Here is a 27,996-nt window from a genome sequence, read left to right as displayed (position 1 = left end):
AGAAACATCAATATAATGATTAAGTAGTCATACTCATTTGTTAAATCCTAACTTCTCTATTAGGACTCTTCCTTCTCCTTTGATCCTTCTCCCAATCTTTAGGGATATTTGGGAAATACCTATTGTAACTTCTTCATGCTGAAAAGCGGTATCGACAATGTGGGAAAGGAGGATGGAACTGGTCTATGTTCTTGGAGAGACTGGCCCCACTGGGTTTCAGGGCTTATCTAGCCGAGAAACCATTTGAAGCTTTTAGGTTCTAAAAAGTAAACTTATTGCATACAACTTTTATAGGATAGATCCTTAGGTATTCTTTAAAAAAAAGGGTTAACAGGAATGATATTGTTTGGGTTTTGGCAAACCCTGGCCATTAGTAGTATCTAGCTGAAGCTTGTATAAGAGTAGTCTCCAGAATAGCCTCTTGACTCTGTTTGAACTCTCTTAGCCAGTGATAGCTTATTTTGTCACATTTATTTCCCCCTTTTGGTCAGGAAGGCATTTTCAACCCACAGTGCCAGAGCCACGCTCATCCCCGGAAGTCATGTCCCACGTTGCCAGGGAGACTCGTACCTCTGAACGCCATGTCCCATGTAGGGGTGGGGGGAGGGTAATGATTTTACCTTGTAGAGTTAGGCTTAGAGACAGAGAGGCCACATCTGATCAATGAAACAGGTTCTCTGGAATTAACTCTTAGGCATAATTTTAGGCTTAGCTTTTCTGCTACAGAAATAAGTTATGTAAGAGCAAGCCTCGAACTTGGGGATTCCTTGTATTTGAGAGAGTATCAGGGGTTTCCCAGATGGGAAAGTTTAATAGTTCCATTTTTCCTCCTGTCCCGCAAGGGACTTTGTCAATACTTTTAAATTATCTGCCCAACATACTCTGGGATGTGTACAGGTATTACATTAACCTACACAGAATTACAAGCCCCCATTCTCATTCTGGGCTCCATGTGTTTGGGTTGTTTAAATGAACTATCCAGACAGGTTAAGTTAGATTGTGTGGTACAGAAAATTTAGGTTTTGGACAAAATAATACCTCTTCCTTTGGTCTCATACAGTAGGTAAAGCTTTAAAATACAGAATCTGTTACCCATTACCCTGTATTCTGATTTACCTTAGTCCCAACCAAACTGGTTTCATTCTTAGATCTAACTGAAGCCTAATCTCTTTTTTGGTTTAACAGTTGCTGTATGTAGCAATGCTGACTATCAGAGCTGCAAAACTCCAGCTCTGAGTTTTAGGTGTGGCACAGATACCCAAAGCTCCAGGGAAATACCAGGTTATATTATATATATATCAGCATCTCGGAATGTAAAAATAGCACTTAGAGCTCAGGAATAAATGTGTATTTGTCCCTTTTTAAATGACAATTTTTATGGAAGATCCCAGCCCAGTCTTATTATTGTACAAATGATATAAAGTATGTGGAGGGCAGATAACTTGCTTTTTTGTGCTCACAGACTTGTCAGAATTCAAGGGACTACATCCTGACCTTACAGAGAGAACAGAACATCATCAAAAGATCTTGGGTTTTGAGATAGAAGCAGTAACTGGAGGAGATATTGGGTCTGTGAAGGGGCTGTGAGTTCTGTACATGGGAAGAAGGGTACAAATGAATATTTGGTGCCCTCGAGGTAAACTGTGGCAAAGACTCCAAGCTATTCAACAAAATTCATTTCTTCTTTCTAGGTACACAGCATTTCCCAGCATCACTTATAGTTAGGTGTGACCAGTTGATGAGTTCTCATCAATGGATTATAAGCAGATGTGTGGGTACCATTTCTAAGCCTTTAAGAAGGATGTGACTCATCCACATTCCGTTTCCCTTTTCAGTTTGTAGGATAAAGGCCTGACTTAGGAATGATGAGAGGAAGATGAGATGGAAGCTGTACCCCAAATCACTGTGTGGTGGACTGTTTATTGGACAAGGAACAAATCTTTATTGTGTTGGAATCATCATATGTTTTGGGTCTATTTGTTTTCATAGCCTATCCACCTAATCAGTTCAACTATTTTAATTGAGCTCTTATTTTCCCTCAGGATCAGGAATTAAGACTCAGTAGATAAAAGCCCATAACTATCTCCTAAGGTTTTACGACTGAATAATCAACCTACTATATGACTCTGCCAGGATCTTGGTTTTAAGATCAGTAACTGAATAGAGTGAAAGTTAATCTATGCCAAAATAATATTAGGAATGTTATTCAGAAATATGAAGATTTCTTGGTCAGATTTTTGTGACCAATGATGACTCAGATGATTCACCTGGGTTTTCCTAACAAGAGATGGAAATACATCCACCTATTCCATCATAATTCTCTCAGTCTGAAGACAAACCTTACGTAATTCACTGGGGTACAATGCAAAAGTGGCCATAACCTTTCACTTTCCTCATGCCCTATGAAATGTGCCTTTTCAACTTCTGCCATCAAAATGTGGATTGTAGTTCCCCTTTCTTTGAAGATTGGCCTTCTGACTCACTTTGGCTAAGAGAATGTGGCAGAAGTGATAGCATGCCTGTTTGAAGTTTAGGCCCCAAGACTCCTTGTGAGTTTCCACTCAGTCTCTTAGGTCTGCCAATTGAACAAGTCCAGGCTAGCCTGCTAGAACAGGGGTCAGTAAAATTTTCTGTAAAGGGCCAAATAGTAAATATTTTAGGCTTTGCAGGCCACATGGTTCCTCTCCTACTCAACTCTGCTTTTGTAGTGTGAAAGCATCCATAGACAACACGTAAACAAAGGGCATGACTGCCATTTGCTGACTGCTGTGCTAAAAGATGAAATATACCATACAGCAGAGTCAGCTGATTTATCCCAGCTGAGACTCAGCCATACAGGTGAGAAAATCCAGCCAATATTAGCAAAGCTGATATTCAGCTAACTATACATATCTAAAGGAGAACAACATGAGCCTATAAAAATTACCCACCTAATCCCAGCCTAAATTGTCCAACTGCAGAATTGGGGTTATCATATTAGGCCACTAGGTTTTGAAGTAGTTTGTTGTACAGGAATAGCTAACTAATTTACCACTTATAAGCATGGGATTCATGGGTGTAAATATGATAGGAAAAAATTAAACAGTTAGCACCCAGATTTTACTGGGATTTTATTTGCTTGCAACCCAAGCAAGGTATATCTTTCCCCTCTTCTCTGCAGATATTTATACAAAGAAACCAGTTTATGAAACCCAAATAATTTGCCTAAGTTTAATGACTTTTCTGAAAAGTGGACTTTTAGAATCATTGTTACGATAGATTTTCTGAGAGCCAAAAAAAAAAAAAAAACTTACATTTTCTATGCTGTCCAAATGAAAACAAAGTTATGGGGTGTGGGATATGGGAGAGGTGAGGAAGGAGTCCTAATTATCTTGATGATATTTCTATATGTCAAATACACATCCTGAAACCTAAGATCCCATGGTTGTGAATAGACAGTCCAGAACATTCTTTCCTGGTAGAATATAACAATGCTGTGCTTTTGTTTCTCTGGTGTAAAAGGAATAGTGTAGCCTTTATTATCACTTGTCTTTGGGGAATTTTGTTAAATGAATTATGGTGGAATATTTGGAATTTCTTGGACTGAAAGTGGTATGCAGTATGAAAAGTTAATCCAAGTTTATAGAATAATGTATTTGCCAGTAACATTAGATCAAGGTTGTGTCTGCTTTGGAACATTTCTAATTTACAATGAGCTTTTTTTAATCTAAGGAGGTATACTTTAAGTACAACCTATTTTTTATGTTGTCTGACTCTATTTACTATGTTCATAATGGTGTTCCAAGTATAGCTTCAGAGATATTATAGCCTTCCTGGTGTCTTCCCAGTGAATCACTGAACAGTTGAAAAGCAAACTTAGGTTTTGATAGTCCCTGATATATGTATTATTTGCAAATAGCCTGCAAAACACTTAAGAGTACATGGCAGAATTGATTTACTTCACAAAATGTTATCTATAGGCTTGTGGGATGGAGAGACAAAAATATATATTAGATTTGTAGTTTCTTATTGTATGAAAAGCTATTTCAGGGTACACAACAACAAATGTGCTGAAGAAAAAGTTTCGAAAAGCAGAAGAATGTGCTCAAAAATAAAGTTATCTTGACTTTTTTTAAAACTTCTTTTGAGTTTAGCAAATATTGGAGGAAGATCACCTTTTCCAATAGTCTGTGAAAAGAAGTGCCACACAAGGCATACAATAGCACCAGACAAAAAGGAGCCAGGTAGATCCACATACCTGATCAGGCCTATTAGGTGTGGTCTGGTTGGAATGATTCCCTTCAAGACTGACCTTTCATGATTCATCTCCACTAACTGGAACTTCACAGCTGGAAGACAAGTTACTCCCAAATTATTAGTAACCATAAAGTCATGGTCTAGGGCTTTAGATCTGGGCTCATCCTGCTGTACATTTATCTCCTATTTTAATAAAAAGAAAACTGAATTCCTAAGGTAGCTATGCCTTTATAATATGCTTGTCATAAGTAATTTGAAACATTTTAATATTCCTATATTCTTTCAATGCAGTGTTAGAACAACTCTATATATTAAGAGATACATACACATTATTTTAAAGTACTCCTCCCCATTCTTTGTGGATTTTAGCTTAAATAATATATTCTTCTGGAAGTCTTCCCTAGTCACCTAAATTTCCCCTTGCTGTGCAAATCTATACTTCCCTTTTATGATCTTTATCACATTTTATTGTAAATCCTTGTGTAATTGCCCACGTTTTCTTCTGGTCTGTCATATTCATCACTTTATCTCCAGCCCCTCTCTCACAGTTTGGCACATAGTAGGTGATCAAGAATTATTTGTAGAACAAATTAAAGTTTTCATTTTTAGCCATATGCTCTTTTTAAAATTCTTTTAATAAATTTTATTTAACACTATTCAATCCAGAAAAGGATTTGATACTGCCCTGAGAAAACTACAGCATGCACAATTGTTTAGGTATTCTTTTATCTGCCCGCATCATGTCCTTTCTTTCTTTTTATCTTTCTCCTTTAATAGCAAGGGGTATAAATGAAAAAGAACTGGCTTCACTTTTACTAGCTATGTGGTTTTAGACAAGTTACTTAATGTTTCTCACCTCAAATCTTTGAAACATAAGATTGGAATACGAGTATTTATATAACAGAGTAGTTGAGAGAATTAAATGGAATACCATATGTGAAGATCTGGTCTCATGATAGGCACTCAATATATGTTACTTTTCTTACTCCGGTCTTAGGGAAAAATGGACTTAAAAATATTCATCATTAAGTAATGGCTCATGGCCCAGAAAATTCTAGGTATGACAACTGTCAGGGTTCAGGACGTTTTTTGTGTATTTAATAAGCTTGGCAGATAATCAGCTCTGCTCACATGGGAGGAAAACTGATGAGATAGAACGAAATGTTAGCCCACACTCAGCCTCACTAGCAAATAGCTAACTCTACTTCAGTGCCTGTAAAATCTATCCAACAGTAAGGTTGGAAGTGTTACCTTATAGTGATTTGTATAGGTCTGTCTGGTGTTGAAGGGCTGATCCTCAACTTTGGTATTTAGATCTCTCTACACCTTAATTTTTTCATCTGTAAATTGGGACCAAGGATAGCATCACCTCATGGGGCTGCTGTGATGATAGATTTATGTGTGTGTATGTTTAGTGCAATGGTCAGCATATAGGAGATGCTCAGTAAAGATTAAAAAAAGAATATATATATATATATATATATAAAGTTTATCTTTTGCTTTTTGCTGTGGAATTTATTTTTCAAAGTTATCATGCATGCACTAATGGCAAAGGAAAAATACCTCTCTGGTCAATGATTCTAAAATTGGTTTGGTCGCCAGGATAAATCACTGAACATATAATAGGATGCAATTATCTAAATACTATCTGTGAAATAACAGAGAAAAATTGTTTGGCCCATTCTGAACAGAGAAGATTTTATAGGACTCAAAAGTAGGACTTGTACTACAAATTAATGAAAAAATTATGTAACTTTTAAGTATCTTATTGGTATCACTGAAGAAACAAAACCAGTTCAAATAATTAAAATACGTCTATTCCCCCAAGAGTACAATTTCACCTTTACACACGGCTGGAAATACCTAAGGAATATCTTTTCCTGCTTTGTATTTTTCAAGTGATTCTGATCCCTGAAACATTTTGCCTATTTGTTTAAATATATATATATATATATAGTTCTATGTGCTGCTAAATTAGTAATTTTGTATGTATTAATGTTTTAGAGTTAGCATTGTCCTCTCTCTCTTCTGTCAGAGACCAGAGAATGGAATAGTCTCCCACCTTTCTATAAACAATTTCAGATAGTTTTTCTTCCTCATGGCTGAAGGGAAAGAATAATCTCACATTAGGAAATTATTTAAGAATAGACAATTGGCACACAACATTAGAGAAGTTATATTTATTTTTCTTGAGACTTCCCACCAACCTTTCAGATGACATAGACACAAGATCAGAAGGTCACAATTCTTAAGGGACTGTGCAGACCTGTTGTTTTAAGAACGTGTGCCCAACACCCCTCTCTTAACTTCCCACCAAAATCTATAACTTAAAAATTCTGGATTTCTGATGAATTAACCCCAATCACATCCCTGAAGGATGTTTTGGAGAGGCATAAAAGCACTAAGCATGTAGTGAAACTATGGCTTATATCAGGGGGAAGGGATCATATCTTAAGGATTCTAATCATAACAGCCATTACTAAGCTTTTCTGCATAACCCCCCAAAGCTTCCTCTTAAAATCCCTTTTGTGCTATGGATTTTGGACAGATGAGCAGGGCCTCAACATGAAGGGACTCTTAGCCTCTTCAATCATGTAGTCTGCACCTATAGAGTAAGTGCTAGATACAGAAATGGAAAGTATTTTCTATTATTGTTTCATGGAAATGTGACTGAACTTCAAGATCTATAAAGTATATTGGAATTCAAGGTATTAAGAAAAAAGTTATTTTCTGTAGGTAGCTGTGGTTTGAAACTGATGTATATATCCCAGAAAAGCCATGTTCTTTAATCTTGATTTGGTTTTGTAGGGTGGGTCTCTTTTGATTAAGTTGTTTCCATGGAGATGTCACCAACCTAATTGTGGGTGGGGCCTTTTGATTAGGTGGTTTCCATGGAGAAGCATCTCCTCCCATTCAAGGTTGTCACTTAAGAAGGAACCATTTCAGAAAAAGCTTCAGAACTGACAGAGCCAATATGAGACCTAGATATCTGGAGATGCAGAAAGAAAGAAAACATCCCTGGGGAAGCTGTTTGAAACCAGAAGACAAAGACCCCAGCAGATGCCAGCCACATACTTTCCCAGCTGACAGAGGTATTCTGGACCCATAGGTCTTTCTTGAGTTAAGGTATCTTCTTCTAGATGCCTTAGTTTGGACATTTGTTTGGCTTTAAAACTGTAAGATTATAACTCAAGTAAATTCCTTTTTAAAAAGCCGTTTCAATGCCATTCTGACTAGGAGGGGGAAAAGAAGTGAAACAAATAAGGTTTCAGTGGCTGAGAGAGTTCAAATAGAGTCAAGATGCTACTCTGGAGGTCATTCTTAAGTGGGCTTCAACTGGACATTGCTACCTGGCATGGCTTGCCAGGCCCCAACCAGGACCATTCCTGCCAGTCCTGAAGAGCACCTAGAATGTTGTATGGGATTCAGTAAGGGTTCCATGCACTTGGGTAACTTTTCAGAGACTTGCAGCTTCCAGGTGGGTCCCTGGACTAGATTAAGTCCTGAAATGCAGAAGGGTGGGCCTTTCCACGACATCAATTCATTCCATCCCTCTATCCCACATTAGCGACAACGCCTTCAAACATGAAAAAGTTAGAATGAGCACAGCCCAAATACCCCTAAAGAGTGGGAGAAAGATCAAAGGTGCTGATGGAGTTATACAGAGAAGGCAGGGTTTAACAAATGAATATGATTGCTGAATCATTATATTGATATTTATTTTAGTCTCCAGTATCTTAGGGCAGCTAGAAGTAAAAACCTAAAACTGTGGAATTGTAACCTATACCAAACTCTGAAATTTGTTCTATGACTAATTGTTGTGCTGGGATTTGAAATCTATTGTTTTGTATAGTTATTTTTCATAAAAAGTCAATTGTGATGGTAAATGCACAGCTATATGATGATATTGTGAACCATTGATTAAAATGTAATCATACCATGTAATCATCAACACTTTGGATGATTACATGGTATGTGAATATATAATATATATCAGTAAAAAAAAGCCATCCAATTTTTGGTATATTGTATTCCGGCAACTTTAGCAAACTACAGTACCCAAGATTTTAAAATCCAAGTTCCCACTAAATGTAAATGCAAACATACAGCTTCCCCAAACAGAATCTACTATAAATATTTGCCTCAAATAATAAAGTACATGTTGTTTTCCATAAGTTGATTTATTCACTAAGTTCATTTTGCAGCATCTTAGTGTACCTATCAAGATCACATAGACCATCTATGTTTTTTTCAGTCACCATAAACCATGACTACTCTAGAGGAACATTTTTCTCCTCAGGATATAAATGCTTCCTTTTCTCTAGATACCTGTTTATTCTTTGAAAAATGATTTCTGGGTATTTACAATGTGCCCAGCCCTAAATAAATGCAGGAAATACAATAATGTCCAGACAAGATTTCAGTTCAGGTTTAGCATTCAGCCTAGAGGATTTTACAAAATGTGCATGATACAATTTGAAAGTTGCTCTTCTCCGTTCGTAATATTTGCTTTATAACTCACTGATTCATACACACATAAAATTTTCATTTTGCACTTATGTCAGGTGTTTTCATAAAACCTGTGAAAAGATGTTAGGTTTCCATAGATCACAATTCAATCAAATCTACTTACCCATTAAAAATGAAATATGCCATGTATTACTTAATTTTTCAGTTATTCATTGAGAAAGTAAATAATATTTTCAAAGTATATGTAAAAAAAATATTGACCTAGAAACATACTTACAGACTTAGTATTCCCTTCAATAACTTCTTCTTCTAATGGTTCAAGTTTTAGATCCTTTGGTTAGAGGAAGAAATAAGATAGGGATGAGAGATTGGAAATTAGCTAATGAAAAAATAAACAGCATATATTTGAAGAAAAGGTTACTCAGAATGACTAGGCCTAACAGGCTGATTTCTTTTGCTATCAGTATTTCCATATTTCTATATTTCTTGGGAGATTATGGTAGACATTAGTGCTACTGCTATAATATATTTGTACTCTAGTGCTAATTTTACTTTATTAAAAAAAAGTTAAGTAAATGGGGGGAGGTGGACAACGGTGACTCAGTGGCTGAGTTCTCGCCTGCCATGTTGGAGACCTGGGTTCGGTTCCTGATGCCTGCCCATGCAAAAAAAGAAAAAAAGAAAAAAAAAAAAGTAAATGAGTGGGTGCAAGGGTAGTTTAGTGGTAAAATTCTTGCCTGCCATGCAGAAGACCTAGGTTCAATTCCTGGCCTGTGCACTTCCCTCTCAACAACAAAAACAAAAATTCAACAAATGGTGCATGCTATAATAACAGGATAGACACATGGAAAAATAATGAAATGTGATCCCCACCATACAGCATACAAAAAAAAAGTAAATGAAAACTCAATATGACAGATATTTGCAAAAAATGAAAAACCTCTAAACAGATACTAGAACCTTTTCCAATGACCAATGGATAACTCTAATGTTGCCCAGTGAAACCAAGCATGCAATCTTCAAGGACTCTACTCTGTGAATATATATCCTAGCATTTCTGTTAAGTAAGCTTATACACAATGGTTCCTTCAAATAGATAATAAATTGAAAGCTATAGAAATCCAGACTGTCTGAAGTAAATTAAGCCTGTTAATAGCAGAGCTACATAACTCTAATTGTGTTGTTCTCTTGTAATTTAACTTTAGGCAAATTATTTAACTTCTCTGACCTTCAATTTCCCTGCTCCTTCTGCCTTAAATTCTCTATCTCTAGGTCTTCACCTAGCTGATAGTTTCTCATCTTTCATACTATAATTCAAATATCACTTCCTTAAAGAACCTCCTTACAGAGATTTTCCCAGACCACCCACTTTAAGTATTCCCCCATCTCTATCTTATTACCCTTATATTTTCTTTGTAGCATTTTGCACTATCTGAAACTACGTTTGTTTGCTTTTTAAGTTTGTATCTGTCTTCCAGTGACCAAAGACATTATCTATTTTTATTTGCTATATTCTCTCTGCCAGGATAATACCTAATACATAGTAGATACTCAATATATGTCAGCTGAATGAATAAATGACTACCTCACCTAAATCATAGCTTTTCTCTAAAGGCAAAATGATCTAATAAAGATAGATGTGAATTGAAAATTTAAAATTATCGTAGCATACCCTTCTGTCACTTATCTAAAGGCAAAATGATCTAATAAATATAGATGTGAATTGAAAATTTAAAAGCCCTATACAGATAGAAACTAACAAATAGTAATCCCCTTGACCACTCCTTCCCTTAACCAACTCAGGTACACTTTTCAGTCCTACTTTCTCTGCTATAAAGTTAAAAAAAAAAAAAAAAAGAAAAAAAAAAGTAAAACAATTTGCATGAGTGAGTGTGATGTCCCTAATTAAATTCCTTCTAATGAGGACATCTGGAATCTGATGACACACTGAGGACTCTGTGAAGAATGTAGAGGATTTTGTTGTTAGTTTTGCTCAAATTGTTAAAGGTCTTTTCCACAGGATTTATGCGAAACATGAGATATAACTTTAATATATACCTGTAAGTACCCACCAAGGCTAGAATGGAAAGAAGGAATGCCTGAAGAAACTTGCAGAGATTGCAAGTGTGATTTTTTTTCCCCACATGCATCGTACTGAGTTTTGGTTTTCAGTGTTGGCAGGATTTATCATAAATACTTAATGGAGAGGAAAGATAACATATGTTGCACCACAGGTACACTTCCATTTGATGGGGGATCAAACCTAGTAGTGCTAACAACTGCAGGAAAGGTAGGCAGCAGTGAAATGACATGCACTTAGCCACTGTTTGGTTACTGGGTAATTTTTCTCTAAAAACCCAATTCAGCACAGTAAAGAATAAGTTGAAGAAGAAAACTGAACTTGCACTGCTTCTCGATTCATTTAGATGGCTCACGCTGAGCCCCACACAGCTTGAGCTTCATGCTGAAAGCTATCACATTGTACTTTCTGCAAACCTCTTAGACACTATCCTCAAAATGAAATCCTTTTATATTTAGAGAGGGGAAAAATATATAAGAAAGAAAGAGACATGATACTTTATTTGATTTAAAGTTGGAAAAAAGTTATGACCCAAGTTTGAACAATTCTCTTAAAAATAACTATATAAATTTAAGCAGAAAAAAAAAAAAAAACCAAACAGGTCTGTCAAAAGCTTCAAAACCATTTTTAAAACAGATACTTGTGGGTCACAGTGGCTCAACAGGCTGAGTTCTCGCCTGCCATGCTGGAGACCTGGGTTCTTTTCCTGGTGCCTGCCCGTGAAAGAAAACAAAACAAACAGATATTCGTGTTCTTCAAATGAATCTACACTCATTCAACAAACAAATCCTTATGTTTTAATAGGATTGGTTTTCAAATAGAGTTCATGGATTTCCAGGCCTTCCAACATTAGAAAACTAATTTCCAGAGCTACAGTTTTACCTACAAATCTTTCTAGTCTTAGCTTTATACCAATTAACAAAATGAGGAAGGAGGAAAGCTGATTTGCTTAATTTAATATTTGGCCCAGGTTGTGGTCTATGTAAATTTAACAAATGAAAACAGAGGGCAGAGGGAGCAGAACTCTTCAAGGTAGTTTCCTTTGTACCTGAGTCTTCTTTCTATAGAATCTCCTTTTCAAAGACCTTACCTATTCTCAAGACTTGAGATTTCATCTTTATATAATTTTGGTATAATTTTCCCAGACTTTCAGACTTAAATCCTCAGATGCCTATCTGAGATTCCCCTGTCTGTTACCCATCACACCACTTCAGGTCTTTCAAATCCACGATTTTCTTTTGGTACAACAACTTAGTCCAGGCCCATCTCTGGCTACACCTGATTCCAGTGGAATCAGGCCCACCAACCTGCTCTTCTAATGCCACTGTCTGAACTGATTTTTGTGGCTCTGAGCTTTGGCTTTTCTTGTTTGAATCCATTTTTTCATTCTTGTTGCCCAATTATCGTAGCATACCCTACTGTCACCTATCTAGTGAAAAAATAATAAATGCCTCCTGTTGTCTCTGAGATTGAAGTTCAAATCCCCTAGTCTGTTATTCAACACTCTATATTATCTGGCCCTCAGCTTTCCGTGCAATCTTATTTGTTACTCCTTCCCTAAATGAAAGACTCTAACCAGAATGGCCTATTCAATCTTTGCTCAAGTCATCAGGCTGCCTGAATGACCTCTCCAGCTACATTTTGTACATTCAAATGTCATTTCATTAGTTTGGTAGCAGGCCGGCACTTGTTCTGACTTTAAGGGCATCACATTTTCCTTTCCTCTGGGTTTGATAATCAAAGTGTTCTCCCTTTCTCTATTCAAGACGCCAATAGGTGACCTGAGCTAGACCTACTAGACTCTCCCCTCTTGGGAACTGGAATCTTGGGCAGAATGCCAAAAGACTGGAACTAGGTGGCATTCATTTATTCCAGGAGAGTTGCCCTGAGAAAGTGTCAAGTATTTCTAGATTTCCAGAGTTATCTTGTCTCCTGCCTTTTCTTGAATCCAGTTCTCTAGATTGTCTGTTGATGTTGTGCACAGAAAATTCTCTCTGATTAAATAAGAGAGGTGATTTCTGTTACTGTCTGGTGTGAAACTGCTATGAACTCCAGAAAAGCCATGCTCTTTTAATCCAATATCATAGGTGCAGACTTATTGATGGTGGGACCTTTTGATTAGATTGCTTCCATGGTGATATGACCCTGCCCATTCAAGGTAGGTCTTAATTAGTTTACTGGAATCTTAAAAGAGCTCCCAGAGAGAGGAAGAGAGCTCAGAGCTAACGGAGAGAGCAGAGAGATGAAACCAAGACATGGATACTTGGAGATGCTGAAAGAGCTGTTGAAATCAGAAGGGAGAGAAGGACAGCAGATATCTCCATGTACCTTCCGTATGAAAGAGAAACTCCGCACTTGATCAGCCTTTCTTGAATTGAAAGCATTCTCTTGTTGGTGCCTTTATTTGGACATTTGCATGACCTTAGAATTGTAACTTGTAACTGAATAAATCCTCTTTACTTAAAGCCAATCCATTTCTGGTATATTGCATTCTGGCAGCTTTAGCAAACTGAAATACTAAAAGTCAAAATTCCTACTTGAGTCATCATTTTTAATGATGAGGTCCTTGCCAAGCCCCTTAGCACACAGTGGACTCTCTCTCTGATGAGCATCTGTAGGTTTTAGTAACTGCTTCACTCCCTCAGCATGTGTCCATCAATCAGGAAGTATTTACTGAGTATTAACTATGAACCCAGTTCTGTACTACCATATATTTTTACTTAATCCATGAACTTATTTTTAATATAGAATAATAAACATTATATTTATAACTAGACTCTGGGTTCTTCAAAATCAGTGACTATCTCAAACATAAATGTTTCTTTCCTGGTGCCTGGCACATAAGGAAGCACATAGTTCTAGTGACTGAAAAAGGTTGCCCCTACCATCCTGTATAGTGGCAATATCACTACAATATCAGGACTATTTAGAACTATTTGAGTTAATCAATAAAAATACACAGATAATAATGACACATGCAATATACAAATATTTATAGATGTATATATTTGAAGAACTCTTCATCACAGCCTAACTTCTTTGCAAAACTGGATCGCTTTAATGCCAAAATCATCAGTTACTAAGCTCATTTTAAAAAGTTGACTATGGAAGCTCCTCTTTTAGCATTTCACACAGCCATGTCCCTGAATCAACCTGAAACATTTCCAAGACTTCAGCACAGTCATCCCTATGAACTGCCATAAGCATCACACAAGCACACTGCCCCCTAGGCCACTGAAAACCTAGGAGTCAGGAAGCACATATTACTTTCACTCAAAACACTATATCCTATTTTAAATATAACTGTGTGGGCAGGGGTAAGTAAGGTCGGAGGAGGGGTGAGAATTAACATGAGCTTCTGTATTTCCTTTAACAATCAAAACCAAACAACCCAACCCACAAACAGACATGCCTGGGATCACTGAGCTCCTGACCATGGGCAGCCATGGATACTGGGGCAAAGAGGAATATTGGGTCAGAACTCTTGAAAAATGGGAGCGAGAAGGAAAAAAGTACCCACTTTCTTTTCCAGTCTGTCAATTAATTTCTGTAGTCTGTTTATCTGGGTCATCCATTGGCTGTCTTCATCTAATAAACCTTAGGGAGGAAAATCATGAGGACATTATGTTAAACTTGACAGAGCAGGAATGCTTGGATATCTCAGAGCTTTCCTATTACCCTGAAGGAAGAAAGTAGTGACAGTGAAAAGTCAACACCTTTTAAAACTGCATTTACATAAATGCTTTCAAAGTCTCTATAGACCCATGCATCCCAGTGGGCTCACTTTCACAAGCCTGCTTGTTGTTGTTGTTTTTAAATGTTACTGTCTACACTGGCCTTTGATGTTCAGAAGAACAGATCCCCCTTAGCCATTTTTACTCCCCCATTAGGTGGCTGATTTTTTCTTTAGGGAAAGGGAAGTAGGAATCAATTCTACCCTTCTGGGGTGGTGGCTGGAACCTGTGAAATCATAGCCCTGACCAGACCAAAGTATAAATTATTACAGTTACAAAGAAGTACAGGTCAGGGCAAGACAGCCTGTGACTTTTTTCCTAGGGGTTCACCTGAGTGTACACAGACACTGTGGTTATGGCAAAAGCCATTAAGAGAGCAGATTACCAATCTTGGTCAAATTATACAACTCCTCTTGTCTCGGTTTTCTTATCATAACATGGTTATAATACTATCATCAGCCTCATTGTGAAGACTGAGGATTAAAAGAAGATATATGACAATAACTATTTATCTATATCCATATCTGTATCTAGCACCAGATTAAACACTCCATAAATTCTGCTATTTTTGTTGCTTCTATTAATATTTTCATGCAAAGGGAAGAGGTGCGATCTGAACATCTATGCAAATAACTTGGCATCCTTGTGTATTTTTACTGCAGATCACCCAAAATGTTTTCATAAGGATTTGCTGAAGTAATATTGCTTAATAGTTCTTCATACGGGGGTGGGATTGAATTCAAGATTATAAAAAAGCCTTGCTTGAGCTTTGAGTGCAATGAAAACAACACCCAAATTATGAGTAGTACTTTCCATCACAATTCAATTCTCCATCTGCTTCTCTGGAGAAACACCTCTTTTAAAGACCACTAAACAAATTATGATGCAAAAATAAGCATTAGCACTGTCCTCACAAAGAAGTGGTTGAATAAAAGGTGACTAGGTTTGCTTGAGGAAAACACAAATGCATAAACAAAGTTTATTTTTTAATTCAAAATTTATGTTTATTTTTTAAATTAACCTATTTCCATTCTGGGTTGCTCCTAAAAGAATTTAACATGGCTGCCACATCGAAGTCCCTTGGAAAGATATTTCAGACTGAAAATTGTTTTCTAAACAAAGTGAAAAGAAGACTCTAGGTTTTGCCTCTGGAACCAACACTATCATTTTGTAGTCATATGTGGTGGAGTGTATTCTTGTTCCCAACTCTTCACTTTTCTTTCTGTTACTGAATTACATGTTGTCATCTTTGCCCCATGACTTTGCAGTACCTCTCCCTACAGTAGCTGGAGTACATTATGGCTCCCTGTTGTTACTGGTTTGATCCATGTGATTCATTTGGTGCTACAGAAAGTTAGCACACAACGTGCACATGGTAGCTTTAAATACGTGTGTGTGATCTGGCCTGGCTACTTGTGCTTCTGGCACTCACAAGGAGATGAAAATACTTGGGGTAGTCACTGAGTCCAAAAGGAGGGTATATGAGGAGCAGATCCAAACCCAACCTGCAGCTTGGAGCCAAGCCCAGATGATATCACCTACCTCACCACCAACCATACACCCACGAGCCAGCTACAGGCCTCTGAGATTCTGAGGGTGTTTGTTTCACAAGGAAACAATACTTAGGGACTAATACTCCTTAAGACCTCAAACAAATCACAATTTTCTGGGCTATGGTTTCCTCAGCTATAGGGAAATGTGGATAAAAGATCTATCATATAAGGTTTTTTGAGATAAAATGACAGTATTCAAGAAAGCTCTTTGAAATCCTTCCGTTATAGTCTGTGTAAATATAGGATATGGTTAGTACTTGGATTTTCTGAAATGTTAGATATTTAAAGATTCATTTGTGTTAAAATGGCATGTTCTTGTGATACATATGCTTATTGGATACATGTGTCATGAAAATGACAAATGCTTAGCAACATGCATTTGCATATCTCAAATTGGCTTTAATTATTATAAATGACATGGTTAGAAATTTAAACACCTAACCATTATTAGTAAGCTATTAGCCCAATAAACGTTATATTTCATACTTCAAAACATCAGCCATGATTTTAATCCTATCATGAAGGGAAAAATCCTTTTTCTAAAATGAATTCAGGGTAGGCTTAGGGAGGTTTAGGGATCTAGAGCATTTTAGGATGCAGCCTAAAGGGTATGCTTATGCTCTATGGACTTTTTTCAGACTCAAGGGTATTAGCTGACAAAGCCACTTTCCTCCCTGCTCACTGTCTCTCTGTGATCTCAGCATGACTGCTAGGATTCTGACAAAACTGGCAGGATCCTCAGCAGATTTCTTAATATCTTAAGACTCTTTACAACTTCAATTTTAGGCAAACTTGGCCGAAGGAAAGCATTCCATTACCATTGTTATTTTAGCTATTGTTTGTTTGTTTTGTTTTTAAATACAAACTGAATTGACTTTGAAAAGGCAAAACACTGAGAACTGCCGTATTACCTGGACCGCTGACATTGAACTGCGGGCTGTTGGGTGAGAAGCTGTTGTGTCTCTGGACCCGGCGGCTTGATCGTTTTCCAGGCCACTGAATGGACAGGACTTCTGGCTTGGTTGGTCCTTGCCTTAAACAACAGAGATAACATCTAACCTCGATGGCAGGGTTTCAGTCTCCTGCCTTAAGGAACAGTTCTTCAAGCATCAATCACTAAGATTTTCTAGAGCAGTGAAATGAAAACTCACAAGAATTATTGCTTGCAAACACACTCCAGAGACCCAAGTAAAGTAAAGACAGAAGACTCATGATAAATTTGTAGAGCGCCATACTCACCTTAGACTGCCCACCACCAGACTTCTCTGGTAGGAGAAAATAAGCCCTCATTTATATGTCCCTGTTTGTTTTTTTTTTTTAACTTTTATATGCCGCTAAATAGAATACTAATTTACCCATCCAAAGTATTCCTTTGTAATCAGCCTATGGATTCCTATAGCCTTTCTCCTGTGCTGGGTCTCCCCCACCCCACCTCTTACCTCCAACACACACACTTTTTTATGGAATTCCATTTTTCTCTTAGTTTGCTTTTTGTTGTATTAGAAACTATTCTAATAATTGCTTTATTAGAAATTGTGCATCAGAGGTAAAATTCTTGAGATGTTGCAGTATAAACAGATCTTTATTTTATCCGCCTGTTTTTTAAGCAACTTTGTAAAAAAATTCTAGGTTGCAAATCATTTTCTCTCAGAATATGAAGGAATTTTTCCATTGTGTTCTACCTTTAAGTGTCATTATTGAAAACAGCTAGTGCTTTTTCTTGAGTCTTTGTATATGACCTGGTTTTTCTCTCTGGGAGGTTTTAGGCACTTCCTTTCCCCAGTATTGTGAAATTTATAGTGTATATCATTATGTTGGCCTTTCATTATTCAGTGTAATGGGATCTTGGTCTGTCTTATCCTGGAAACTAATATCCTTTAGGTCTAAGACTGAAAAGAAAATATTTCTTTGATAATTTCTGGAACTGCTGTTTTTCAAGTGGCAGACCTCTTAGACTGATCCTCCTTTTTTTTCTGATATTCCATCTCTCTGTAGAGTTTTATCTCCAAATCTTCTCAGAGGCTTTAATTTTTACAATCATACTAATAATTTCTAAGACCTCTATTCTATGCTTTGGATATTGTTAATAGCATCCATCTTTGATTCATAAATATAATATCTTCTTTTAGCTTTCTGAAAATACTGACAATTGTCTTTGGAAGTTCTTTTCTGCTCTCTAGACTGCTTCTGTTCTAAGTTTCTTTTCTTCTGTTTCATTTCTCCTCTACCTCTCATAATGGAGGCTTTTCTCAAATAATTTGTGATCCTTAGCTGCCCCTCATATATTAGAGGGAATAACTACAGGGCTGACTGGAACCTGCATGTGTGGTGGGAATTACCAACTCACAGCCTTCACTGTAGAGGGGCCTGCCTGGACCTGTTTATTGGGGGACATGGTATCTTTAAGTCTTTTCTCTTGAAATGATCAGATCCTACAAAGCAGCAACATAATTGTAGGGAGTAGAGTCTGGGAACTGAGTTTCAAGCCTCGGTGTTCACCATGAAGACCTTAACTCAATTTCTCATTTTTAAATATGGCACACCAATTCCAGTTGTGTCAGTTGTACCCCCACCAGAGCACCTCTTTTCATTTTCTCTAGAGAGTACACTCTAAGCTTCCTCAAAGATTGGGAAGGGACAGTCACTGTGATGCATGGGGTGGGGTAGGGGCTATATGGCCTAACAGCTTCTTAAAAATCCTTTAGCAACCCATTAGCCCCACCTTCAATTCCACCATCTGTTGTACACTGTATAGGCAGTCATTGAGCCTTCTAAGGTTTTGTGATATAAACTCTATTGCACCTTAGCTTCCTGTACTGTCTGCCTAAATTTCTGCTTTTAAGATCTAAATTAATTATCTCTAGGATACACCTTTTCCCTAGTTCCAAGTTCCTGTTCCTATTGGCTCTTCTTTCATCCTCTTATCTGCATGGGTTTATGCTTTCTTTTATCCAGGTACTTTTATTGTCAGTTTTGAAGGGTTTAGGGAAGGAGTAGAAGAAATCATATATATTTAATCATCAACCATTAACTAGATCACTCTATGGATTTTTCTATGGCATAAAAAATCTATTTTCTAGCAGCTTTGGTAGCCACAAGAGATGATTCGAGCAGTCTGTGTCCAAGCTGAGGGAATATAAGCTGTTCAAACTTTTAAAATAACCTGTAGGCAAAATTAAAGCCCTTCATTACTTCTATAATAGACACTCAGCAAAAGGAAAAAAACAAAAACAAACAAAAAAAAACTTCTAAACCCAGAAGGAATCAGTCATATTGCCGGATATGGAAAACCTTTGAAAAATACAGCCATTGCAAACTCCATTATAAAAATAAAATTCACATATAATTACACTATTCCCAGTAATCTAGTATGTGAGGAAGGGAAATTTATGTAAGAGGACAGAAGCCCTCTAGAAGGAAACTTCAGTATAAAGTAATGGTTATTCTTGTCATTGGCTATTAGATACTTTTGAAAGACATGGAATTAAAGTGACTTCCATTTAGCCAATTTGTCAGGGTAGTTACAAAGAGTGTTATGGAATGTCATCTGAAAATTTCACCTTTGTGGCAGTCCAGCTGTATGAACCCCTTCTTCCTGAAATTGCCATTTTCACTTGAATAGACGTAGACATTTTGCCCAACATGACATGTCTAAATCATTACTGCAGTATGAATGATACTCTGTGATTCTGTCCTGAGGCCAATAATCAATTATTTCTGTATTTTGAAGAGTTTCTGTATCCCTAGTTTCACAAAGATTAAATCCGAAAATAATTTTGAATGTGGAATGAGAGGCAAATTTTTACAACCTTGAGAATGTTGATGATATATGCAGGTTGCAATTCTTGACAGTGTAGGGTGTCATGGGATCTTTATAATACAAAACAACCTGGGAGTGATGTCATCAACACAGAGGCATAAGACATCCAATGCAAAAGTCTCCCCTGAAATAACAAATAAAAGCACAAATTCCACTTGCTTGGAACTCTATAGGAGACAGAGAACTGGAAAAGGGCATTACAAATGCTGAATAGAAAAGAAGGTAAAAAAAAAAAACAAGCAAAAAAACATACACCTAAAAAAGAAAATAGAATATCTATGACATGGACTTGCCAGTCTGGACCCCTCCCTCTCACCCAGTCCTGTGCAGTTTAAGTGTCACACAGAGATAGCATGGCCTGGGACCTCCTGCCAGAGATGCAGAATATGGAGCCACTCATAGCAGCAAGTTAGAAGCCCAAAGAGCCAGGTAAAGTGACCCAAGTCCACAGAGACCCTGGGTGGAACACAAGCAGCCAGAGAGTGAGTACATCCAAATGGAAACCAAGGAATACACTCTCAACCCACTCTCTGATTGCTGGATCACCTAAACAAGTAAATGGACCTTTTGAATACCAGGATGCCCTAGAGAGGAAATAAATGGTGACAGAAATGACTCATGGAAAAAAAAAGGGGGGGGGGAATTGAACTGCTGTACAGTAGGATCTTTCCAGAACTGAAAAGTATAATGAAAAGGGACACTGAGTGAGGGAGAGAAGGTAAACAAATTACAGGAGCTGGAAAGAAAATTCTGCATGAAAACAAACCAAACAGATTAGGATTCTCAGAGAAGAAACAGAGGAAAGGAAGTTTTCTCCAAGAGGTGAAACAACTGCACATAAAAGGGGACTCTTGAAAGTTCTCCACATGTTCCAAGCAAGAATCAGGCACAGAAGACCTGAGAGAATATGAACAGAAAACCACAGGCTACTCTAAAGGTCCAGTATAAATTGGACTGAACTCTAAGGAACCTTAACACATAGCCAATTTACAATAAAACCCTAGGCGAGAGGGAGAAACTGACCTTCAGAGTTTACACATAAAAATAATCATTTGCTTAGACATCAGCAAAAAATTACAAGGTCTACTAAGAAACAAAAATATATGGCTCAGTCAAGGGAATACGTTAAAAATTCAGAGGAAGGACAGACTTTGGAACAACTAATCTAAGAAGGTCAAACAAATCTCCTAAATCAATTCAAGAAAATGAAGGAAAATATGGACAGAAATAAACTAGTGGTGGATATAGAGCTAAAGGATATTGACAGGACAATGTGTGAGCAAAAAGGAGAATTAGAAACTTTAAAAAGAAATATAACAGAAATTATGTGCTTGAAAGGTACAATGATGATTAAAAACACACTAGAAACACATAAACGACTTACACTGACTCTGTAGGAAATAGAAGAGCTCAACATACCAGTCATCAAAAACCTATGAACAAAGAAAAGCTTAGGATCAGATGGCTAAACAGGTAAATTTTATTAAATATTTCAAGAATAATACTAATCCTGCTCAATGTCTTCCAAAAAATTGAACAGGAAGGAACATTCCTTAACTCATTCTATGAAGCCAATCTCACCCTAACACCAAAACCAAATAAAGAGACTACAAGAAAAAGAAAATTACAGGCCTATTTCCCTTATAACTATAGATACAAAATCCCTCACGAAAATACTAGCAAACTGAATCCAACAGCACATTAAAAGAACTATATACCATGATGGAGTGTGATTTATCCCAGGTATGCCAGGGTGGCTCAATATGAGAAAGTCAATTAATGTAATACACCACATTAACAGAATGAAGGGAGAAAACCACAAAATCATTTCTACTGACACAGAAAAAGCATGACAAAATCCAGCATCCTTTCATGATAAAACACTTAGAACTCTAGGAATAGAAAAAAACTTCCTCAACATGATGAAGGTCATATACAAAAAACTCAATTCTTACATTAAACTATGGTGAAAGACTGAAAGCTTTCTCTATAAGAGCTGGAACAAGACCAAGATGTCCACTATCACCCCTGTTATTCGACATTGTATTGGAAGTTCTAGCTAGAGCAATTAGGCAAGAAAAAGAAATAAAAGGTATCCAAATTTGAAAAGAAGTAGTAAAACTTTCACTATTTGCAGGTGACACAAACCTAAATAGAGAAAGTCCTGAAAAATCCACAACAAAGTTACTGGAACTATTAAGTGACTTTGGCAAAGTGGCGGGGTGCAAAAATCTATCATGTTTTGATTCCCAGACCATGCACCTAAAAAAAAACAAAACAAAACTATATTTCTATACAATAGTAATGAGCAATCTGAGGAAGAAAGAAAGAAAAGAAAAACATTTATGATATCAACCCAAAGAATAAAATATCTAGGACTAACCATGGATGTAATAACTATACACAGAAAATGATAAACTTTGTGTGTTAGTTAGATTCAGTTGTCAACTTGGCCAGGTGAGCATACCTAGTTTTGTTGCTGTGGACATAAGCCAGCGGTATGTGAACCTCATCTGTTGCCAATTACATCTGCAGTCAACTAGGAGGTGTGTCTGCTGCAATGAGTAACGTTTGACTTAATTGGATGGTGCTTAAATGAGAGAGCTCAACGTAGCACAGCCGAAGCAGCTTGGCATTCCTCATCTCAGCACTTGCAGCTCAGCCCAAGCCTTTAGAGATACAGAAAAAAGTCACCCCGGGGAAAGTTGTTGGAACCCAGGGGCCTGGAGAGAAGACCAGCAGAGACCATCCTGTGCCTTCCACATAAGAAAGAACCTCAGTGGAAAGTTAACTGCCTTTCCTCTGAAGAACCAACAAAATAAATCCCCTTTTATTAAAAGCCAATCCATCTCTGGTGTGTTGCATTCCGGCAGCTAGCAAACTAGAACACTTTGTTAAAAGAAATAAAAGAAAACCTAAATAAATGTAATGAATTTCATTCCATGTTCTTAGATTAGAAGATTAAATATTGCTAAGAAGTCAATTTTATTCAAAGCAATTTACATATTCCACGCAATCCCCATGAAAATTCCAACATTCCAACAATCTTCTTTGCAGAAATGGAGAAGCCAATCATCAAATTTATTTGGAAGGGTAAGGGGCCCTGAATAACCAAAATCATCCTGAAAAAGAAGAACAAAGTTGGGGAACTCACATTTCCTGACTTTAAAACTTAGTGGTCAAAACAGCACATTACTGGTGTAAGGATAGACATAAAGACCAATGGATTGAATTGCGAGTTCAGAAATAGACCCTCATATCTACAGCCAATTGATTTTTTGACAACACTACCGAGTCCACTCAACTGGGAAAAGAGTCTCTTCAACAAACGGCATTGGAAAAACTGGATATCCATATGCAAATGAATGAAGGGGGATACTCTTTCGCACCATATACAAAAATTAGTTTAATATGAATCAAAGACCTAAATATAAGAACCAGGACTGTAACATTCCTAGAAGAAAACATTGAGAAGCATTTTCAGGATCTTATATTAGGTAATGGTTTCTTAGACCTTACAAAGGAAAAAATAAGTAAATGGGACTGCATCAAAACTAAAATTTTACAAGTTTTGGAGAGTATATGGAGTAACAGGAAAACTCAGTCATCCTTGGTGGAATGTAAAACGGTGCAGCTGCTGTGGAAGGCAATTCAGTGGTTCCTCGGAAGGTTAAGTATAGAATTACCATATAACCTGGCAATCCCTTTCTAAGTATATACCCCAAAGAATTGAAAGGAGAGACTCAAATAGATATTTACACACCAATGTTCATGGAAATATTATTCACAGTTACTAAAAGGTGGAAGAAGTCCAAGTGTTCTAGTTTGTAAGTTGCCAGAATGCAATGTACCAGAAACAGAACAGCTTTTAAAAAGGGGAATTTATTAAGTTTCAAGTTTACATGTTCTAAGGCTATGAAAATGTCCAAATTAAAGCAAGGCTATAGAAATGTCCAATCTAAGGCAGCCAGCGTTCAAAAAGGGCAATGGCATGGGGTTTCTCTCAACTGGAAAGGCATATGAAGCACCCCCGGGGTGTTTCCCTTATTCATCTCCAAAGGTCTCTGGCTGTGAGGTCTCTCATGGCTCATTCCAAAATGGTTCCCTCTTAAAAAGCGATCCAGTAAGCAACCCCACCTTGAATGGGAAGAGACATACTTCCATGAAACCATCTAATCAAAAGTTACCACCCACAATTGTGTGGGTCACTCTCTATGGATAATCAAAAAGCTACCACCCAGCAATACTGAATGAGGATTAAAGGATATGGCTTTTCTGGCATACACAACAGATTCAAACCAGCCCACCAAGTGTCCATCAGCCTATGAATGGATAAATAAAATGTGGTACATGCATACAATGGAATACTGTTCAGATGTAAAGAGGAATGAGGTTCTGATACATGTGACAAAATGGAGTAACTCTGAAGACATCATGTTGCATGAAATACACCAGACGCAAAAGGACAAGTATTGTATGATCTCATTGATCTGAAATAATTAGAATAAGGAAACTTACAGAAACTAGAATATAGGTTACCAGGAGCTAAACTGGGGGTAAAAAATGAGGAGTCAAGGCTTAAATTGTTCAGAGTCTCTATTTGGTTTGATTGTAAAGCTTTGGTAATGGATGATAATGATTTTAGCAGAATACTGTAAACATAATTAACAGCACTGAATTATACAAGCAAAAGTGGTTAAAAGGAGAAATTTTATTTCTAGAATATTTTACTAGAATAAAAATTAGAATAAAATTTCTAAAAATATGATACTAGAATAAAAATTTTAAAAATCATAGAACTGTATAACATAGTGATTCATACTATAAACAGTGTACTAAATTTAACAGTATAATTATAAAAATGTTCTTCCATGAATTGTAACAAATGTCCCATACTAATGCAAAGTGTTAATAATAGGGTGGTATATGGGAATTCGGTATTTTATGAATGTTTTTTCTGTAAACCTGTAACTTCTATAATTAAAAACAAACAAAACAAAACCAAAAAACACCCGATGACTTTTTTTTTTGGATAAAATGAATTGGCTTCTTCTCTCAGATTCTATTCTCCTTTTCCCCATATGTGTACTAAATGTCATCATTAAACTAATTTTTCTTAAACCTTCCTTTTATTATAATTCTCCTCTATTTATAACCACCAATGACAGAATTAAGTCTATAGGAATCTGTCCAGGTTTTAAGATGTTTCTTAATCCTAGATGCCAGTTATGTTGGTCTCCTGACTGTCCCAGGTCTTACCCATAGCTCCTTTATAGGATGCAATGCCCTTTATCTGGAATTCCCTTTCATTCATGCAGTCCCACATACTTCATTTGTAGTTATGCCAGGTAGAGGGGAAAAAGCAAAGTCTCTCTCAAGAAATTCAAAGTCTAACATTGGAGATAAACAAGAAAGGGACTGAGATTATAAGCAGATGTAAGCAAAAAGCAAAGTAGGAGGTACCTAATCCTGTTTTGCTTTTGTTTTAGGGAAATCTGATTTTTAAACTTTATTACAGAAAATGCAGTCATTCAATGTCCCCGAGAATATCTGTAACAAGGACACATAAGAGACACAGACAATAGTTGCTACATCACTGCCCTGTTCTTTCCAAAGACTAAAATGTCATTCAAGGAATAGCTTGAGGAAATTGGGAAAGGTGGTCAAAAGGTACTGTCCTTTTGACAAAGGAGGAGGTTAACAGGTTGGCCTCACAAGAACATATACTGCATGCCAAGAAATCAGCCAAGCCCAAAGCCTTAGATGGTGAAACTGGAGAAGCTAGATTGCTTCCATTAACAGGAGCAATCCTATGACTGGGCTGAATATTTTAGAGTATTTGTTTTGCTACAAGTTGCCACAACTAAAGAGTGTCTCTTTAGAACCAAAGCCTTGCTTAATCAAAGACCACTGAGCTAGACCGCTTCCCCACCTCTGTTTAGCTACTGCAGAAGTACAGCCATGCTCTTCCAGTCTTTGCCCTTCCTTTGTAGGCATGTCTAGTTACAGCCAATCAGAGGGGCATCTCTCAGCAAGAAACCACTCCCTTCTGAGTTCAGGTTGTGCTTCTCCTTCCCTTGGATGAGGTTGGCCACAGCTCCAAAATCTTAGTCAGGTATAACTGTGTCATAGGTGACAGTGGTTTTAGGCTAAAATGCCAACAGTAGCTGCAGGTAAGTGACAAACGAAAGGCATGGCTAAATCAAGAGGGGCAATCCTGCTTCAGCCATGACCCTGGGCTATAAAATTAGTGGTCATTTTCTAAAAGAACTAGAAAAATGGATTTAGGGCCAAAAGTTCTGATGTGAGAGGCAATGGCTATAAACACACATAGGTCCATGCCCATGACTTGGACCATTAGAAACTGACAGGGTGGGGAGGACACTGCATCCAGACATGCAGGGATCCAAATTATGAATTTGGGAAAAGAGTTTCTTTCCCCCAATTAATGCCACAAAAACATCCCTGTTCCCTTCACAGTCTCAAACCTAAATATGTGAGTGTTAATGCTAAGCAATGCCAACACTGGGTCACACCATAATACCCTTCACTACTGAAGCCAGGTGAGATGTACTGCACACCAGCCCTCAAAATAGGCCATCACCATTCACCTCTGCGACCACCATCCTAGCCCCAAACTTGGACAAAATGTTAAAACTATCCACCAAAACGAAGTAACTACTGAAACTCAAACTGAGTTTCTTCCAGTTTAAGAACATTTAACAACAATCTACACTGATGATACATGAGCTCAAATCATGGCTGGATCATTTGGTCTTTTATGATGTGTTTTAGTGCTTAGAAACAGAGCTGACTCCATGAGACTGCCTTACAGCTAAGGTGCCTCAAGTCAGAACCTGCAACAGGAGCCATGATACTTTTTCCTTGGGCCTTTGGTTTTTTGGAAGGTAGGAAGAAAACTGGACACTGTCCCCTACCCCACTGTACCACCCACTTCCACTGGGGTCCAGGAGACAAAACTCAAGACTTCATTGAATGTTGAGAAGGATAACCAAATAATATTCTGCTACATGTGCTAGGGGAGGGAGGGCTGGAGGGAACAGGATAAATAAAGCCTGAGCATCTGACATTCCCCTCAGGATGACCTTTTTGCAGTTAAGCAATGCATTTGGTCCCACAACATGGGGGAGATGGGACAAAATATTAAACCTGGACAGTCATTAACCTCAATCCTATCCACCCACCTTCCTGCCCCAACTTTCTAAAAGTTTTTAAATTGTATAACATATATACAAAGCAAAGAAAGAAAAAAGCAATAGTTTTCAAAGCACTCTTCAACAAGTAGTTACAGGTCAGATCCCAGAGTCTGTTGTGGGCTACCATACCATCCTCTCAGACTTTTCCTTCTACATGCTCTAGAACATAGGAGGCTAGAAGGAATAATTTTTTTTTTATCATCACAATTGACTTTTTTTTCTTTTTTGTGAAAAATAACATATATACAAAAAGGGCAACAAGTTTCAAAGCACAGCAATTAGTTGTAGATCAGATTTCAGTTTGGCATAGGTTACAATTCTACAATTTTAGGTTTTTATGTCTAGCTGCTCTAAGATACTGGAGACTAAAAGAAATATCAATATAATGATTTAGCAATCATACTCATTTGTTAAACCCTTTCTTCTCTGTATAACTCCATCATCACCTTTGATCTTTCTATCCCACTCTATAGGGGTATTTGGGCCATGCCCATTCTAGCTTTTTCATGTTGAAAGGGGCTGTCAATAATATGGGGTAGGGAGATGGAACTAGCTGATTTTCTGGAGAGGCTGGACCCTCTAGGTTTCAGGATTTATCTGGCCCAGGGACCCATCTAGAGGTTGTAGGATTCTGGAAAGTTACCCTAGTACATGGAACTTCTGTAGAATCTTATATATTACCCTAGGTATTCTTTAAGATTCTTTAATAGTTTTGTTTGGGGTTTGCTTCCTGACCCTTTTGAAGGTTGCTAAAACTTGCTCAAATACAGTCACCTTAGATCCTACATTCAACAGTTTAGACTTCACTTAATGCCAGACACAAAATCCCACAATAGCATGTTACAACACGTCGTTACATAAAAAATGTTATGAATTTACAAGGATG

The 27,996-nt window shown here is 37.3% G+C and overlaps 1 protein-coding gene across 1 annotated transcript in view; it reads right to left on the bottom strand.

The window, feature by feature from the left end:
- NECAB1 (N-terminal EF-hand calcium binding protein 1) overlaps positions 1-27,996 on the bottom strand; it is a 208,316-nt gene that overhangs the window by 16,866 nt on the left and 163,454 nt on the right. The window contains exons 7-9 of the mRNA XM_077167170.1: positions 16,985-17,106; positions 14,307-14,383; positions 8,984-9,037 (exon numbers count right to left, since the gene is read on the bottom strand). Coding sequence (XP_077023285.1) covers positions 8,984-9,037; positions 14,307-14,383; positions 16,985-17,106 — 253 coding nt within the window. The remainder of the gene's footprint in view (positions 1-8,983; positions 9,038-14,306; positions 14,384-16,984; positions 17,107-27,996) is intronic.

Source organism: Tamandua tetradactyla, chromosome 6 (genome assembly GCF_023851605.1).
Source record: "Tamandua tetradactyla isolate mTamTet1 chromosome 6, mTamTet1.pri, whole genome shotgun sequence".
NCBI classification, from domain to species: Eukaryota; Metazoa; Chordata; class Mammalia; order Pilosa; family Myrmecophagidae; genus Tamandua; species Tamandua tetradactyla.
Note: the sequence above shows the minus strand (reverse complement) of the source record. Positions and strands in the feature narration are given on the sequence as shown.